Here is a 16,474-nt window from a genome sequence, read left to right as displayed (position 1 = left end):
GGTTAAGGGCACTCACGGCTGACCCTTCCTACTTTCATTTTGCCATGACAAGGTGACATTTCACCCCCATCCTCATTTCCTGCCTAAGGTCTCTTCAGAATTCCATGTCACATAGGACATCTGACTACCAGTGTTTTAACCCAAGCCTCATTCCTTGAGGGAGGAAGCTAGCCTCCATACCTTGGATGTAAGAAGGACTGTTGCCTTTTACCTAGAGGCAGAAAAACATATTTCAGGGTTTTCCCTCCAGGCTCTTGATCTCCTTTGCCAAGAGAATGGACAGCCAATTTCTGCTCAGACTATATAAATAGGTTTCTGATGCATTCTAGCTTGTTACAAACGGCAGGCGTGCATCCTCCTCCTAAGCAGACTGCTCATTCCAACAGGCCTAGTCCACCTTTATAGCCCTTCTTAAAGACGTACCCATCATGTACAACTGCAGAGTAGCAACCTAATCTTATGCGCACATGTTCTCTGGGCACTATGCTATTCAACCTGCTTCCAGGTCAGAGAGAACCTAGAGGAGCACTGTCTTCAGAGCTGTGCTGAGATCTGCCTCCATGTCAAGACACTGCTTAGGAGTCTCCTACAGTGGAGCAGCCAGACGGACAGTAACTCAAAGGAGAGGTTACTTCCCTTACAGTAACTGGAAGTTGAGATGTGTTGTCCCTATGGGTGCTACACCTCCTGCCTTTCGTCTCCTGTGCAGTGGAGTCTTCCTGTGCTTCCAGTGTGAGAAGGAACTGAAGTAATGGTGGGTCCACCCTCCCTATATACTCTTACACCAGATCACAAGGATGTATAGAATGTAGGCACAGATCCACAGGCACTGCTAACTAAAATTACTGATCAAGAGTGCTCAGGTGCATGCACATCCTATGATGGAGTATCCATGGGACACAACATCTCTAAGAACTCCAGTTACTGTAAGATAATAACTTCTCCTTTTGCTAATATACTACACTAGGGGCTTTTTGCCATCACAGCTGTCTTGGCCACAAACCACACCCTTGTAAATGTGACCCTGATGTGGATGCTGTTTATGCAGGTATAAATGTGCTTACACCAGTGTAGGTTATTCTGGAACGAGGAGAAATCAGCTATAGTGGTATGAATGCGACCACACTAAGTTGTATTAGTTTAAAAAAAAAAATCACACCCCTAACTGAAATTGTGATAACTGTAGAAAAACTGTGTGGATCAGGCTCTACTGTATTACCTTAGTGCAACACAGATTTATATTTGTACTGCCAGTTCTTGTGTATCTTTCACTGGCTTAAACAGTCAAAGTAGTGTTGTGCATGTGTGCAGAAAACCAAATTTCTGTCTCATGGGGAAGTGGAGAGAGAGCTTTTCCATGTCCTGTTCTGTGTTCTCTCCCTCTCTGCCACAATATTATACTGTTTTTTTCATTTCCTTAATACATGGCTCATCTGTCTCCCCTGCTTGTTTACTTCTCACTCTGCCTTCATAACAGTTACAAGATAGTAGTTTGGGGGTTATATCCTGTAGTAGTGCTAGATAATTCATCTTTACTGGATTTGCAGGTGCTGCGGGGCCCAGGCTATTTACAATACACCAGATTGATGCCAGCACTAATAACTTGCCGAAAGCTCATACCTGGTAAGACCATGTTACGTTTTCACTCCTCCATGGAAATATTGGCGTTTTGGTAAATGGACACGGGTCCACTGATATAGCACATCTAGATTATCAACTGTCATTTATTTCTCCTCTCCTGATAACTTTTCTGCTTGGTAAAGAATTCCATGATTTATGGCAATAGGAGATGGTCTGATTTTGTTTATATCAATGTAGTTCTGCTGGCTATCGTAATGTAATTTAGTAATCTAATACAAGAAGTTGCATGCGTATCACCAAAGTGTTTCAAAGATGTTAAATGCAGTTGTAGTGCAACAGAACTGCATCAATTTTGGATTTCTCAGTAGAGTTGAAACGCATACTAAAAAGATTTTGCTTTTTGTTAACAGCTTTAATCGAATAGACATTCCTCCCTATGAAAGCTATGATAAGCTGTATGAGAAGCTGCTAACCGCCATTGAAGAAACATGTGGGTTTGCTGTGGAATGACCCTTTGCAGACTTACTTGAGACTCTATTTATACTCCTGTCAGCCAGAAAGCCCTCCCCACAGCCAAGACTCAAGAAATGCTTGAAATACAGGAATGCTTTTCCTCTTTTACTCAAGAACACTGTGAGGAAAAGGACAATTTTGGATTTTTTTTTTCTTCAAGAAAATAGGTCTTGTGGCTCTTGCCACGGAACCATTCAGCTGCTATTAAAAACTAATATCTTGACCATACAGAATGCTGACTTTTACTACATTTTGACAGTTAAGCAGTATTCTACACTTAAAGACTACTACTATTTTTGTAAAAGGTAATCTGTTCTATTTGCCTACCTGATTTCTATTCTCACAGACAAGAAGACACAACTTCAGCAGTCGGTACAAATCACGTTTCAGCTTGAGTAAACATACTGAACAGCATCTATACCTGCTATTTTTAAAAAAAAAATTGTTTTTTGGATTATTCTAACTTTGCATAAAATTGGCTAAAAGAGTCGTTAACCTTTTTAATTACAGCCACTTACATGTTAACTGCGTTTTCTTATAGTGAAATATTGTATTCTGCATTGTATGTTCAACTTAAATGTTACCCAGAATTGGGCTTTTTATATTTTTCAAGCGTTTATTACAGACATGAAGTTCTGTGTCCTGTTTCTATCAGTTGTCAGATTCCTAGTCTGAAATACTGCATTTGGTACAGTACTTTGTGTTAAATGTGGAAGAATCCTTTTTTAAAGAGCATTAGTCATTTCAGTTTTTTTAAACAAGCATTTTTGTAACAAGTTGATATTGTCGAGAGTATTTTTGGTTTGCTTTCAATTTAAAACAAATGCTACATTTTTAAAAAATTCTTAAAGCATGCTGATGAGGTGATGTTGACAGCCTTCTGCCTCGTCATCAGTTTGTTTCAGAACCCACTGTATCTAATCAACCAAAGCTTTTTATGTTCAAATGCAGCCAATTCACATTGTGTACTTTTTGATGCTTAAAGACTTATCAGGTAAACCACCTTTAATCTTTGTTTGGCTGCTCATGTCTTGTGGGTTTGCACAAATTACAAATAAGGAAAAGTAACTAACTCAAATTGCAAAAGCTCTTCTGTTAACAAACACGCATGACGTGATGTGCTATGAGAATGAGGTGGGTAAAGCACAACATTGTCACTGGTTGTAGGGATGAGAGTAAATATACATAAGAGTTAAAATGTGGGTTGGACAGTTCAAATGGGAACATAATGCACTACCAGTGGAGCGAATCCTGGGCTGTTTAAATGAGCATCCTACTGTGAGGTCAGCGTGCTGTCTTTTTGGGGTATGGAGAAGGTAGGCTACTCATTGCACATTTTTTATAGCAGCATTCTTCTGCATGATCTGTAATATACAACTGGCATTTTGCCAGCCCTTTGGCACAGTAATGGGGGCAGCAACGTTTGGAGGTAATTTCCAATTTTTCTAATCAGTGTTGGGTTGTTTTTTTTTTTAACTCAGATCATAATTAATCATCAGAAATCTGCACTATTTTTACATTGATAAGAAACAAGAATCTTGAACTTACTAACACAATGGGATGTAAGCAATTATTTCCTTTCACAGCATAAGTTTTATATAATGAACTAGTGATTTTTTTTGTCTTGTCTATTCTACGTAGTTTGAATGTCAACATATAAATTCATTCTGCCAAATCTGACTGCTACAGCACATAAGCTAATAATGGACTGTGGTCATTAGAATGACTGTTAATAGCCTAATAGTATGTCTATTTGAGAGCAGTCGTAATGAGATGATACAATCATTGGTAGCCCAAATCCACATTTTCACTTATTTTTTTCAATAGTAGAACAAGCAGCATCTAGCAATCATAGCAAACATACCAATCTGGGCGTGTGCATGGTGGAGAGGTTAGTTGCTTGTTGATGCACACTGGAAGCAGCCAAGAAATCTGCTTTGGCAGCTGGGCTTGCAGTCTGCCAGACCTTTTTCCTCATTTGGAGGGCTTGCAGCTCTGTGCTGAGCTCAGTCACGTTGAGTGGTAACACTGCCTCTGAGACCTTCCCAAACTCTGAGGGTCATGAGATAGATTGTTCTCTAGAGACAGAGTTCGTTTGTCACTTCACAGGCTGGAAACTTCATTAGTGACTCGCAAGGCCTTGGTTGTGCATGGCTCCTGAGATGGTCTCACTACATTCTTCAACCAAAAGGAATGGCCTATTGACAGCACCAGTCTCTGGGGGAGGTGGCTGTTTCTGTTCTGTTCCTGCCCAAGGTATGGTTGGGATTTTTCCCACAGACAAGTCTCGTCCCATGTGACTCGCCTAATCCTGCAAGCAGCTCTTCCCTGTGGTGTATGAATAGAACAAGTGACTCCTTGGGAGGGGCAATGCAGATCTGTTACACTAGAGGACCCAGCCCGGGGATACCGAGCACAAATACTGTATCCCCAGGTTTGACTGCTGCAGCTCAGTGCCTCTTCTGAGCTGCCGCTGTACGAGGTCTTTTGATGGCATCTGGCCTCTACTGTTTCAGGTATGCATCTCCCTCCCTACTGTAGTCTACTCCCTGCACTAAACAGCCAGAACACGCAGCTGTCGCTGGCCCCTATCCTAACCTCCTACAGGTTTGAGATGTTGAGTCTAATGTAAGGGTTTATTAGAATTTGCACACAAAACAAAAAAACCCTAATCCAGTGTTTGAAGTTTCACAGCAGCTTTAGCTGTAGGTGAATTACTTTCCTGCTAGGCATTTTGGTGTTGTGTAATCCTCTAGTACCACCAGTTTAATGTTATAAAATCTAACTTCTTAAAATATTATGGACATGGATAGACAAAATTAATATTCCTACATATTTGATCAGTTATGAGGAATATATCAAGTATTTGGAGTGCCTTTTTACCTTCATAACTAAGAGCTTTAAATAAAGCACCCCAGCTGGCCAGAAGTTTTCTAATACATTTTGCAGAAGTATTGACCCATGAAAGTGTAATTCCAAAATCATGTCAGCCGCTTTCCCTCAAACAGGTGCTAAAGCCCTATGTTGCATTGAACCTTGGACTTTCACCCCATGATTAATGTGAATATTTATTTCAGCTTGTCCTTACTGGGTTTTACTTTATCCATTCTTTAGTTGCATAAAGTTGTTTTAGAGAAATGCTGCATCATGTTTTCATGCTGTTGCTTTTCGTTACGAATGTTTAATTATGAACAGTGACTATTTTATAGATTTCAAATATACAGCGCATAGTTGAATTTCAGAGGATTTAATTTCTCACTGTAAAGTTTTGTGATGGTGCTTTGTACAGGATGTATTCTAATTTTTTTGCACATAGGTTCAGCTTCCCTAAACTGATTTATTTTTACCATTTTTTGTTGTATACTAGAGTCCAGAGCGCACACGTTTTCCTTTTGTATTTTTGTTGTACAACACTACATCTGTATTAAACTTCTGGTGCGTTTAAACTCGCTGCATTGATGGAAGTAAAAGCTTTGCTTCTATATCATAAGTATGCATTATACAGCTTAATGTAGCATGCTCACATTGCTTCAGATTTTAAACTGCACCATATAGTTATCAGGTGCCATTTGTTGTATTTAACACTATATAGTAGGTTTTTGACTCTACCATGTCCCAAGCTTTGTCTGTAGCTGTAATTAGTCTATACTCAAGTATAATTTTCCCTCCACAGTTTTATTTTCTCATTTCTATTATATTTATTACAGAGTGTTTTTAGCATTGATATTCATTGTATTGCCATCCGTTACATGAGCTTTAACAAAACATCTGTATAAAATGGTTTTTAAAAACTTAATGTACCCATGCAGAAGTTGAGCAATAAATTGTATGCTGTTTGCACTGTCACAGCATCAATGGTTTAAAAACGTTTAAAGTTTTTAATTAAAGGTTTACTTTGACTTACATTTGTAACTTTAGAGGCGTTCAGGGAGTCAGATCCAATCATAGAGTATATTGTACAAGGTATGAAACTAATCTGATGCCTTCTTACATTTACTTCCATATACAGCAAGTATTAAGCCTTAAAACAGCATTCAGGAATGGATACTGTAGCCAGTTTTCCCTTGCACAGCAGAACCTCAGTGTATGGAGGTTCATAACTCTGAACAAAACATTATGGTGGTTCTTTCAAAATTTACAACTGAATATTGACTTAATATAGTTTTGAAACTTTAATATGCCGAAGAAAAACGGTGCTTTTCCTTTATTTTTTTTTTTTTAGTAGTTTAGGTTTAACACAGTGCAATACTGTATTTGCACTTTTTTTGGTCTCAGCTGCTGCCTGATTACATACCTCTGGTTCCAGATGAGGGGTGTGGTTGGTTGATTGGTGACTTCATAATGCTGAGGTTCCACTTTACTTTGTTTCTCCCAGCTCCCTCTGTGGCTTTTAACAGTAGCCACTTGAGTATCAACATGTCTCAAAGGAGAATTTCTCTCTTTATCAGTGAAGGGGTGACTTTCCTGCTGGCTTTAGCTAATCTGAACAGAATTCCTTGCAAGAAAATATATAAATATGAAATCAAATCAATTAATACTTTGTCGTCTTTCCAATTCATTGGACGGCAGTGGGGAGAAGGGATTGGTCTCTTAGTGTGTTAACTGTTTGGAAGTGATTCTGTTAAATACAATTTACAGGGCTATTGCCACAGGAAAAACTAATTAAGAAGTCAGAAGCTTCAGTCAAGTTACAATTCTCTACTTTCTCCCACCAAGGCTAGTGTGAACTTTTTTCCCCCACATGCATGAGACTAAATCTACTGAATGCTCTTATGACTGAGTAGTTCTATTTCTCTTGTAAATTGCTTTCTGTCATCTCTTATAAGGCCATGCCCTCAGTGTTGAGTGACAGGTACCAATAGTCCTATACAAGCAAATCCCAAAGATTTTTGCTTCTAGCAGCTAATCAGATAAGGAACAACCAACTTTAGGCAAGGCCTTTTACTGAAAATTCTGCTTTGGGTCCTGTTTAGTGAAGAGAGTATATTCTAGGGGGTGGATCTAAATCTTCTAGTTTTATTAAACAGCAAGAGACTTAATCCTTAGCCTACTAATCAGCACTGTGCTTTAATGTGTCAGCGATTTTTCAAGCCTATTAACATCCCTAGTAACTTTGCCTATAAGGCTTTAACACTGTTTGTAGGTGAGCTCCAACTAGAACCTGTGCACTTAGGCTTATTCCTTCACTTAATCTACTAGCCCATGTATTTCAGTAGCAGAGGTAAATGACAGCTTTACAAAAGACAGGTACAAGAGCCACCTCTCAACTGCTGACAGCAAGTTGTAGCTGGAGGTTAAGTCACTAAATTCAGGTTGAACTGTAGGGTCTTTGCCTTAAATGTACTGTCAGTTTGTGGTGAGCTAGTCTGTCTTACCTCAGCATGATAGCTGAATAGGTTTTGCATTGAGAATGGTGAATGCAAGTATAATACATCTTACTTTTATCCCATTAGTGTCAAACCCACTGCTTCCTTACGTGTTCTCAAATAAACTAGAGTTAGTGTAACAAGATGCTGGTTTTAGGTGTAAATGTTTGCATCATGTTCCTAGGACAGCATCTTTCCAAGTAGCTTAGTGACGCAAACCATGTGGTCTTGAAAACAGCTTGGTTAAAGTCTACCTCAACCATGTACAAATACTTAACATGGTTTGACTGTTGTAGATATTCCCACCATGAAGGTAGGCTCTAAGTAGTGCCTATAACTGGAGTTATTGCAGCCATCTGCTGATAGTAATGGGATAGAGAAACCACTGTAAAATTGAAATGTAAAAGGACACTAATATGCTCACTCTAGGAAGTAATTAAGAGCCTGCAAGGTCTTCTACCAGTTTTATTCTTTAGCAAAAAGTGTTCTAGATTTTGAAGTGTGTGAATGATTAAGAACGAGATGACAGTCTTGTTTGAGGACATGACTAGGCACAAGTACTGTAATCTCATTTAGTACTAGCTATTTAAGAGCTAAAACACTATAAAAATATATATTCCTGGTTAAATCATATGTAAATGTATCCCATAAGCACTATGCTGTAATGCTGTGTACAGTGTAGTGAAGTCCTTTTCCCCCCTCCCCTGGAGTACATTTAAATAATTGATTTGTATGTCAAAGGTGGATGGAAACCCCCATTCTGACCTGCTCTCTCACAAGGAACTTGAGCAAGTGCTCCTTTGTTTTAAAGAGCCGCCACCACATTTCTAGTTTCATTACTTTGTAGTCAGAAGTTCAGAGGCATTGATTCAGCCTAAAATGTCCAAATAATGTAGCACTGATATGTAGAAATTTTAATATTCAGCTCCTTAAAGTTTAGAGTACTGAGAATAGACAGGTAGGTCATATTCTTCCGCAAAACTTTGACCTGGAGGCTGAATGGTAGCTGGAAATAAACTAATTAGATGATTGTTTAAACTTGATAAAGGAGACTCAGTCTAACTTTATTAAAAGATATGTTAAAAATATTCAAGTCCTAGTTACTGACACTTACAGCCATAGTACTGTGCCTTTGACGCTGCAAACCAGACCGACAACATTTTACAGAACAACCAGCCACCACTTTCTGGTTTTGGCAATTCCCCAACATACCCCTAACAGTTTCTTAGCCAGATATAAAAGCTGCATTGATATTTAATAGTTAAAGTAAGTCTTACAAGAAATAGCTTTTGCTATACTGAAAAGAAGCCATTTGAAGTCTGGATTTCAGTCGTTCTGCTTCCAGCTCTCGGAAGAAGGTGTCATCGTCATTTTGAGTTATCAGTGTCTGCAGCTGCTGTATTTCCTTTTCCATCTTTGATCTTAACTCCCTTTTTGTTTTGTGCAGTGTCTTAAAAAGAATACTGAGATTTACCAAAACAATTCTGAACAAGAAATCACTTGCATACTGGAACACAGTTGCTAACTTTCACATAGTAAATAAGCACCGACTTTTACAATAAACCAAAAATCAAGCTAATCCCATTTCAAAACAAGCCAATCCCTAAGAATCCCAACACTCTTGTGACTAGATCCCCACAGTGTGCAGTCTGGGACTGTTGTGGTCCTGCTGTGCACCCCTGACTCTCTCTCCCCCTTAACCCTGCTTGCCACCCCTTGCTGGGAGCTGATCAAAAAATAAAAAACCTAAGCAACTCACAAGCCAATTAAGCCAAAAACAAGCCCAATTTCTGCGTTTTTTTCCCCTGGGTTTGGTATACACCTACTTTTGCTTGTGCTTTCTCTCTGGCTTGGATTTCTTGACGTTCTTGTGATACAGCTTCTGCCAGCATTGAAAACTGAGTACAATAAACATTGAATTAGAACTCATTAAGATATGAAAGATTTACCAATTAAAGATAGAAAACTGGACAGATTGTCTTGGATGCAGTCAAATAAGCCTACCTGATCCTTGTAGTAGTTCTCCATGGACTCCAGTTCATTCTGGTGTACTCTTCTTTGCTCAGCACGCTTTTCTTTACTATACATTCTCATCTCCTGCAGCCTTTGCTTCTGAATTTCTAAGCCTTCTTCAAATAGATTCTTAAATATCTGCCAATAGTTAAGGTATTTAAATGTATAACCAGAGGAAAAACTCCTCCTTCTGGTGTAGGGTACATCTACCCTATGGGGTTAAGTGTAACAGAACCAGCTTGCACATGTAAGCCACAGAACTTTAGGAAGTGTCCCACCTTGCCTACAGGCCCTTCTAAAAATCCTCTAAACACTGGAGGGGAAAGTTCTATTCTAAAGAGAACTAAGTTGCATTGAGAGGTTCCATGTTTGTCTCAATTACATATAAAGTTTGCTGTTTACGCAGAACAAACATGGCCTCACTGCAACTTCAGGCACAGTTCTCTCCTCACATCACTACTAATCAGAGCACAGAATCTGTTACACCTCTAAACATCACTGTGCTCATCAGGGTAAAAGATATAACAGATGGCAGCATTTGCTCCCACTGTTGCAATGAGTTGATATATGGAAGGAATAGGATTCAGCTTGTTCTCCCGTAGCTATTGAATTTACAATAGTGAATGAGATAAATGAAGTGGGTTTTTAAACATTAAACAGGATCTAATTGGTTGAGTGAGGTGGTGTCATTTTAATCACTTTTCAGAAGGAAAATTTAGGTGGCCTTTGAAGTTCCCTCTAAGCTGCATGGCCACCCAGCAATCTATGAAGTGCTGTGCACGTCAGGTGCCCCTCCCGCTACTGCCACACTGCTCCTGCCCTCTGCCTTCGAGCCCCTGGCCAGCTGCTCCTGAGAACCTCCTGCTTGTTGTGCAGAGCAGGGAGGGTGAGGGGCTGATGTCGGGTATCCCCTTCCCCTCATCCCCAGTACCCCATCTCTGCAGAGCAGGGAGGACAACAGGGCTTAGGAGTGAGACCTCAAACAGAGCTTTCTAGCTGCTGCTACTGTGTCTGAACAAAACAGGCTTCAGGCTACTTAAAGGGGCAGCGCGTGGCTTGGTGTGTGTATCACTCACCTCCCAACACATACTTGTAGTATTGTTGTTACTTCCTGCAATGCATATGTATTCTCTGCAATTGTATTCTTTCAAAGTGCTTGTTTTAGTTTTTTGACTGGTCTATGTATTTCATAATTTTTCCTCTCTCTCTTATGCTTCGATTTAATTCTGTGAGTAGTGAGTTCTAAAATGCTTAACAGTCCTGTGTGGCATAATTATTCCTTTGGTAACTTTTTAAAAATATATTCTATCTAGGTTTTTTTTGTTTCTCCTCACGATGCACATCACCTCGACATGGGTGCACATAACAAAATTCATTCTGCACATGGATGGAAAAAATTAGAGGGAACATTGGTGGCCTTACTTTTGATACTAACATCCTCTAAGCTCAGCATTATGATCTCATTGTGAAGAGAACTCCTTTCCCCAAATAGTTCCCTCTGATGTCCCTCCACCCACTCCCACACTCACCTTTACTAAGCCTAGTAGCTTCCTTTGTTGCCTGACAGTGAAAGTTAACTCTAGCTTTTGTTTAGGGGGCTGCTCTACTGTGTGTGGCAGAACACAGAACAATCATTTCATCTAGGACCTGGCTGACCAGCAGGTATAGTCTTATACCTGCCTTCTTCCAAGAAGAGTAGACCATGTGGAAATTTACAAGCTCTTGGCTCAAGGATGGTTGCTGCCAGAAAAACTATCAGAGCCAGAGTTAGAAGGCAGGAGCTACAAGCTGCAAGGCCTGTGCTGTTTAGTTTACTTGGCCTCAAACTCTTTGTACTAACACTTCGATTTCTCAAAAGTATAAATACACACCACACAGTAAAGGGGGAAAGATACTTACTCAATACTGGAGTCTTTCCCCTAGTAGAACAAGAATGCCCCACTTAAAGAAGAACGCAACCTCACATACCCTTTCTTCCCGTGTCCTAGCCCGCATCATTTTGGCACGCAGCTGAACACGGTAATCTTCATAGTACTTTTTGGCTCGAGCAATTTGCTGACGTTTCTCTCTCATTTTATTCTGAGCAAACTTCTGCCGATATATGCGTTGCTTAAACTCTTGCTAAGGAAAAAGATCAACAGGTATCAGGCCACCAGCACTTCCTGGAGAGGGAGAGTCAGGGCAGGGTTTTATGGCAAACTTTACTAAATAAATCAATATTAAGGAAATTCTCCCCACTCTACTACCGTGCACTACATTTAGGATTAGACTACTGTAGTGTGGTGCTATCCACAGTGCTGTATAATTAAGGAATCAGCACTTATGGTAAACTAGTGTTTCAAGGATTGAACTCACTCATTGAGAGACAGATCTGTTCCTCTCAGTCTCCCATATTCTCAGGATTTGTTCCCTGTTAATGCACCAAGCTCCTTCTTTAAATAGTGAAACACAAGCATGTTCAGTAACCCCATTGTCATTCTAAGACCTCAGTGGCCACATACAGCAAACAGACTAGGTAAAGTCTTCAATACCACAGCTGCTCAGGAGTCAGTAGGGAGCTGCTTCCATAGACCAACAACTGTACAATCATTTTGGCTCTATCACCATGTAAGTGTCATATGCTTTGTGCATCCTCTTTGGAAGAACATACCAATCTCTTGTGATGGTCTTGATCTTTCTTTATGATGTCAACAAGGAGGTCATGCTTCTTCAGTGCTTCTTCTACCTTGAGATAAGAAAGATGACAGGCAATTGCTTTAATAAATTCTGCAGGATAGGCACTCAGTGATGGGACTTCTAACAGAGGAGCAATACTTCAGTGTACTCTCCTCAAGTGGTTAAGAGAAAGGAAAGAGAAAAGATTCATTTTGCATTGGTGAATTAACTCTTCAACGAGTTAACAAATTCTGCATGCCAAGAACAGCTTTTAAACTACAGGGTTTTGTATGTAATAGCACTTAGAGAAATTCAAAGTGCTTTACAAAGATGAAAAAGTATTCCCATCTTTATTGTAGAGAAAGTAGTATAGAAGGTTAAATGCAAGTGAATGGCTAAGATCAGGAACTGAACACCCAGGTGTCCTGATTCAGTCCCCCTACTTTAACTATTCAAGAGTGCCTCCTTATTCTACAGAGTAGCTCTTCCTTAGACAGCCACCTCTGCTGGAGACCAAGTGAGTGCTAGTTTGACCCAAATGTATGCCATATATTTGTACAATAAAGACCATGAGAAAACCTATTCAAATACTGCAAGATGAAAGAGCTGGGACAGAGAATCTGTAGAGTTTGAATCCGCAGTAATATAAGCAATGGGCTTTCCCCTACACTTATAACATGACATGCTTCTTCAGTGCTTATTCCACCCTGAGATAAGCAGTCTGCTCAGCTTTTAAGCCAGGGAGCTGGGATCCTTACAGGCCTGGTGCTTAGAGAACCAGGCCCAAATTACTCCAGCCTCCTTAAAGTTGTATCCATTTTAAAGAAAAGCAGACTTCAGATTCCATACAGGTTCTTAGGCTAGGTCTACACTAGGGGAGGAGTCGACCTAAGATACGCAACTTCAGCCATGCGAGTAGCGTAGCTGAAGTCAGCGTATCTTAGGTCGATTTACCTGGCCATGAGGATGGCGGCGAGTCAACCGCTGCCGCTCCCCCATTGACTCCGCTTCCGCCTCTCGTGCGTGGTGGAGTTCCGGAGTCGACGGCAGAGCGATCGGGGATCAATTTTATCGCATCTACACTAGATGCAATAAATTGATCCCCAATAGATCGATCACTACCCGCCGATTCGGCGGGCAGTGTAGGCATACCGTAAGATAACCTGGAGACTAGTTTGTATATTATGCCAATACCTTACACAGTATCTGTGCAATTGATTGGGTTTTATTGCTTAGTGCAGTTGTCTAGTGGCCAGTACTGTTGTGTAGCTGCACTGCCCCCAGTCAAGCCTAAGAGGCTGTGTTCATACTGAACAAGAGAGGGTCTCACTTCACTTTGGAGTTTCAGTCTTGATCTGTCTTTGCCAGAAGCAGACTTCAGTTGTTCCATCTGTGCAAGCTGCTGTTGCCACATTTTGTTCATAGAGTGTTGGGAAATATGCAGGTATGGAAACTCTTCCAGTAGCAGAGGGAGGAGGTCATTGTCCTTTACTTTCACTGCAGGATGAAAGCAGATTAATCAATACGCTCCTAGACAGCAAGTTTAGCAGTAGTTCTTCCAGAGAGTTTAAGTCCAAGCTATGCAAACACTTCAGGCTGAACACCTGGTCTGTTTAATATGCTCTATTACCAGGATGTAGCATTGTCTCTCAGTAGGATGTATTGCAATCTGTCTTCACAGCATCCCCAAGGGAACAGCCTTAAGCCCATCTGATTAGCTATTTTTCCTAGAGATCTATTTTACAGTATTAGAGGGTTGATATTTTTAAAAAAAGTCTTGTCACCCACCCCCTTCTTTTCAAGCATTATAGAACCCTACAATGATTTCCTTGCTCCTGTCAATCTCACTAGCTGCATGGGGTTATTTAAAATAAGCCCAACAGTTGTATTGGTGATGGGTCCTATATTTTGTAAATGAAGCAAATCATTGTCTGGATCCTCCTCTCATTCCCTGGAAATACTGCATTGAGGTAGTAGGTCCCAGCCCAGAAGCAACAGAGGTAATGTTCTAATTAGGGATTGATTTAAGAGTCAGGTCTTTCACATTTCAACTTTCACAGGCTGATCTGAATGAGAGATGAAATCATTGGGCACTTATTAATTATACTATTAATGGAAAGAGTGCCCTTCAACCATGCTGAAACCAGGACAGTATAGCAGGGTGCCATTCAGGCTGTGGATTTATATAATGAATGCACAGCATGCAGCTGCTAAAAATGTGGCTTGCACTCTGAGCACTCACTGCTTCCACTGCAACTTGTTCAGCATACTGGATAATGGATGGGTCACAGTTTGAGCAGTGCATCAATGGTTTGTGTCTATTTCAAAGTATTATCTTCCATTACAAAAATCCAGACATCTGGAGGTCATAAGGGGAAAAATGCTACAGCTGACTGGTATATGTTGGCCAGATGCCTTTATTCTTGGAGTTCACCAGATGCTTTCGCAGGATGCCAGTTTTCCACCAAGTAGAGTTTTGTGGTTCTTACTCTGAGTTGCTTTCTTTGGCTTTGCAAACCCTCCTCTTGGAATCCAAGGTGTGGTTTTTCTAGAATAAACTTTCACTGGCAGAGGCATTTTTGGAGGTTTTTTAAAGATGTTTTCTTGGTATTCTTGTTCCTTAGGATGTAAAACAGATGGAGAACAGGTATGAAAGGGGAAGAGTGGTAGTTCATATGGCTTGGATATCAGAACTGAAGTAGCTTTTGAGTCTCTAGGAAGGCCATTTGCACACAGTGAGACAGATCCCACACTGTAGGGCCAAAAATTCACCAAAAGCAGGTCACAGGATTGTATGCAACGGAGGTGTCAAGCTCTCCTTTGCACAACCCTAATTCTGGGGGTGCTCCATGCATGGCTGCAGTGGCCGCCGGGGCTGAAAATACAGCTCAGATTGGCCTGGCATGCAGGTGTTCCAGACATGCTCCCTCTTCTTGCAACACACCAGCACACATAAAATAGTGCTGAGAACCCCCCTGTCAGCTCCATGCTACTCACTCACCCTTGCAGTGATCTTTAGCCTTCCAGTTTTGTCTTTTTTTATCTAGTGTATCACCCCATTACAGTGGCAGTGCGGTGCAAAGTGACTGCACTGCAGGATCTGACTCATCTAAGAAGCCCCTAGCAAGAGCTACATAAAGGCAAACAATAATGCAGTTAGGGTATAAGCTGTAAGTAAGTTGCAGTCTGACAGCTCTTTAATTCTAATAGCAAAGAAGGTAAAAAGCTAATGTTTCCAAAGTTAGGGGGAAAATCTATTTCCTTACTAGAGGTCTCCTGGTGTCCTTGCACATCCTCACTATTTGTTTCTCTTGAGGCGATTACTTCAGCTATGCAAGGCATTAAGATTGCTTCTATGGAATTTCCAGTCCACCAAATGGTGTGTAGTTATTGAATCTTATTCTCTAATACTGCAGTAGAAACTAGCCACTTGCCTACCAGGCTGGTTTAAATTCTTCCAGCTGAAGTATCTCACTACAAGAAAAACTTAATACCAGAATCATGGTCCTTGTGCCACCCCTAAGATGTTTCTGAAGGATTACTAACTACCTAAACCTCCCCACCTTGGGGTCTGCATACCCTAAGAAAATAACATACTGCTAACCGTATCCCCAAAGTATAGCTGAACAAAGCTGTTTACAGCATCTATTATACTAGTATTAAAGCCAGGGTCAGCATTGGGTCATGTCATTTAAAAGCATCATCCATGTAGCCTGGATAGCAGGCATTCACAGAGTAACTTTTAGACATTGTTTAAACAAACGCCATCTAATTTATTCTTGTGAGCTTCACCTACCGTTTCCCTGGCTTTTGCTCTTAGCTTGGAGAGGCCTAGTTTCTCTCTAGCTTCAAAAATTCTTAATTCCTCTTCATATGCTTTAGTCATCATCTAGAAAACAAAATAAGACACTCATTCTGAATTTCTACTCTCTGCAAAAGGGATAATCAGTCCAAATGAAGTCACATAAATGAAATGAATTAGAGTTAGTAACAAAAGGGCTTCTTTCATCTCTAGCTCACTAGGAAGCTTTACCCCTTCTTCCTGGACAAGGACCTGGCCACAGTGGTTTATGCATTTATCTACAGGGTGAATTACTATAATTCACTCAAGCTGAATGTGACGCCACACAAACTCTGTTTAAAACAAAACAAAAAAACCCTGCCCTTGTTATCCACGGACTAGGTCACTGTGAGAACAGACTGCTGCTCAAGTTCCTCCAGTGGCTCCCCTCAAAACAATTTAAGGATCAAGCCCCAGCCTCATTTAAAAACTGGATTTTTGACTTAAGAATTATCAAAACAGTTGCATTCCTCTGGGACAAAGCAGGTCACTTTGATCTACAAAA

At 40.5% G+C, this 16,474-nt stretch overlaps 2 protein-coding genes across 7 annotated transcripts in view; one reads left to right on the top strand and one right to left on the bottom strand.

Annotated features, from left to right (window-relative positions):
• Positions 1-5,960, top strand: part of SMURF2 (SMAD specific E3 ubiquitin protein ligase 2) — a 103,330-nt gene extending 97,370 nt beyond the window's left edge. For all 3 annotated transcript variants that reach the window (XM_050920695.1, XM_050920694.1, XM_050920696.1), the window contains 2 exons: positions 1,548-1,623; positions 1,992-5,960. In XM_050920695.1, the coding sequence (XP_050776652.1) occupies positions 1,548-1,623; positions 1,992-2,091 (176 nt within the window). In that variant the 3' untranslated portion in view covers positions 2,092-5,960. The remainder of the gene's footprint in view (positions 1-1,547; positions 1,624-1,991) is intronic.
• Positions 5,961-6,031: 71 nt separating this feature from the next.
• CEP95 (centrosomal protein 95) overlaps positions 6,032-16,474 on the bottom strand; it is a 34,104-nt gene continuing 23,661 nt past the window's right edge. For 3 of the 4 annotated variants that reach the window (XM_050920693.1, XM_050920689.1, XM_050920691.1), the window contains exons 15-23: positions 15,925-16,017; positions 14,618-14,747; positions 13,459-13,625; positions 12,124-12,198; positions 11,442-11,594; positions 9,465-9,611; positions 9,287-9,358; positions 8,738-8,910; positions 6,032-6,589 (exon numbers count right to left, since the gene is read on the bottom strand). In XM_050920693.1, the coding sequence (XP_050776650.1) occupies positions 6,568-6,589; positions 8,738-8,910; positions 9,287-9,358; positions 9,465-9,611; positions 11,442-11,594; positions 12,124-12,198; positions 13,459-13,625; positions 14,618-14,747; positions 15,925-16,017 (1,032 nt within the window). In that variant the 3' untranslated portion in view covers positions 6,032-6,567. Of the gene's footprint in view, positions 6,590-8,515; positions 8,911-9,286; positions 9,359-9,464; positions 9,612-11,441; positions 11,595-12,123; positions 12,199-13,458; positions 13,626-14,617; positions 14,748-15,924; positions 16,018-16,474 lie in introns of those variants that run through there. The other variant, XM_050920692.1, reaches the window with a different exon arrangement.

The sequence above is a fragment of the Gopherus flavomarginatus genome, chromosome 12 (assembly GCF_025201925.1).
Source record: "Gopherus flavomarginatus isolate rGopFla2 chromosome 12, rGopFla2.mat.asm, whole genome shotgun sequence".
Classification (NCBI taxonomy): Eukaryota; Metazoa; Chordata; order Testudines; family Testudinidae; genus Gopherus; species Gopherus flavomarginatus.
This window is presented reverse-complemented; position numbering and strand designations above follow the sequence as displayed.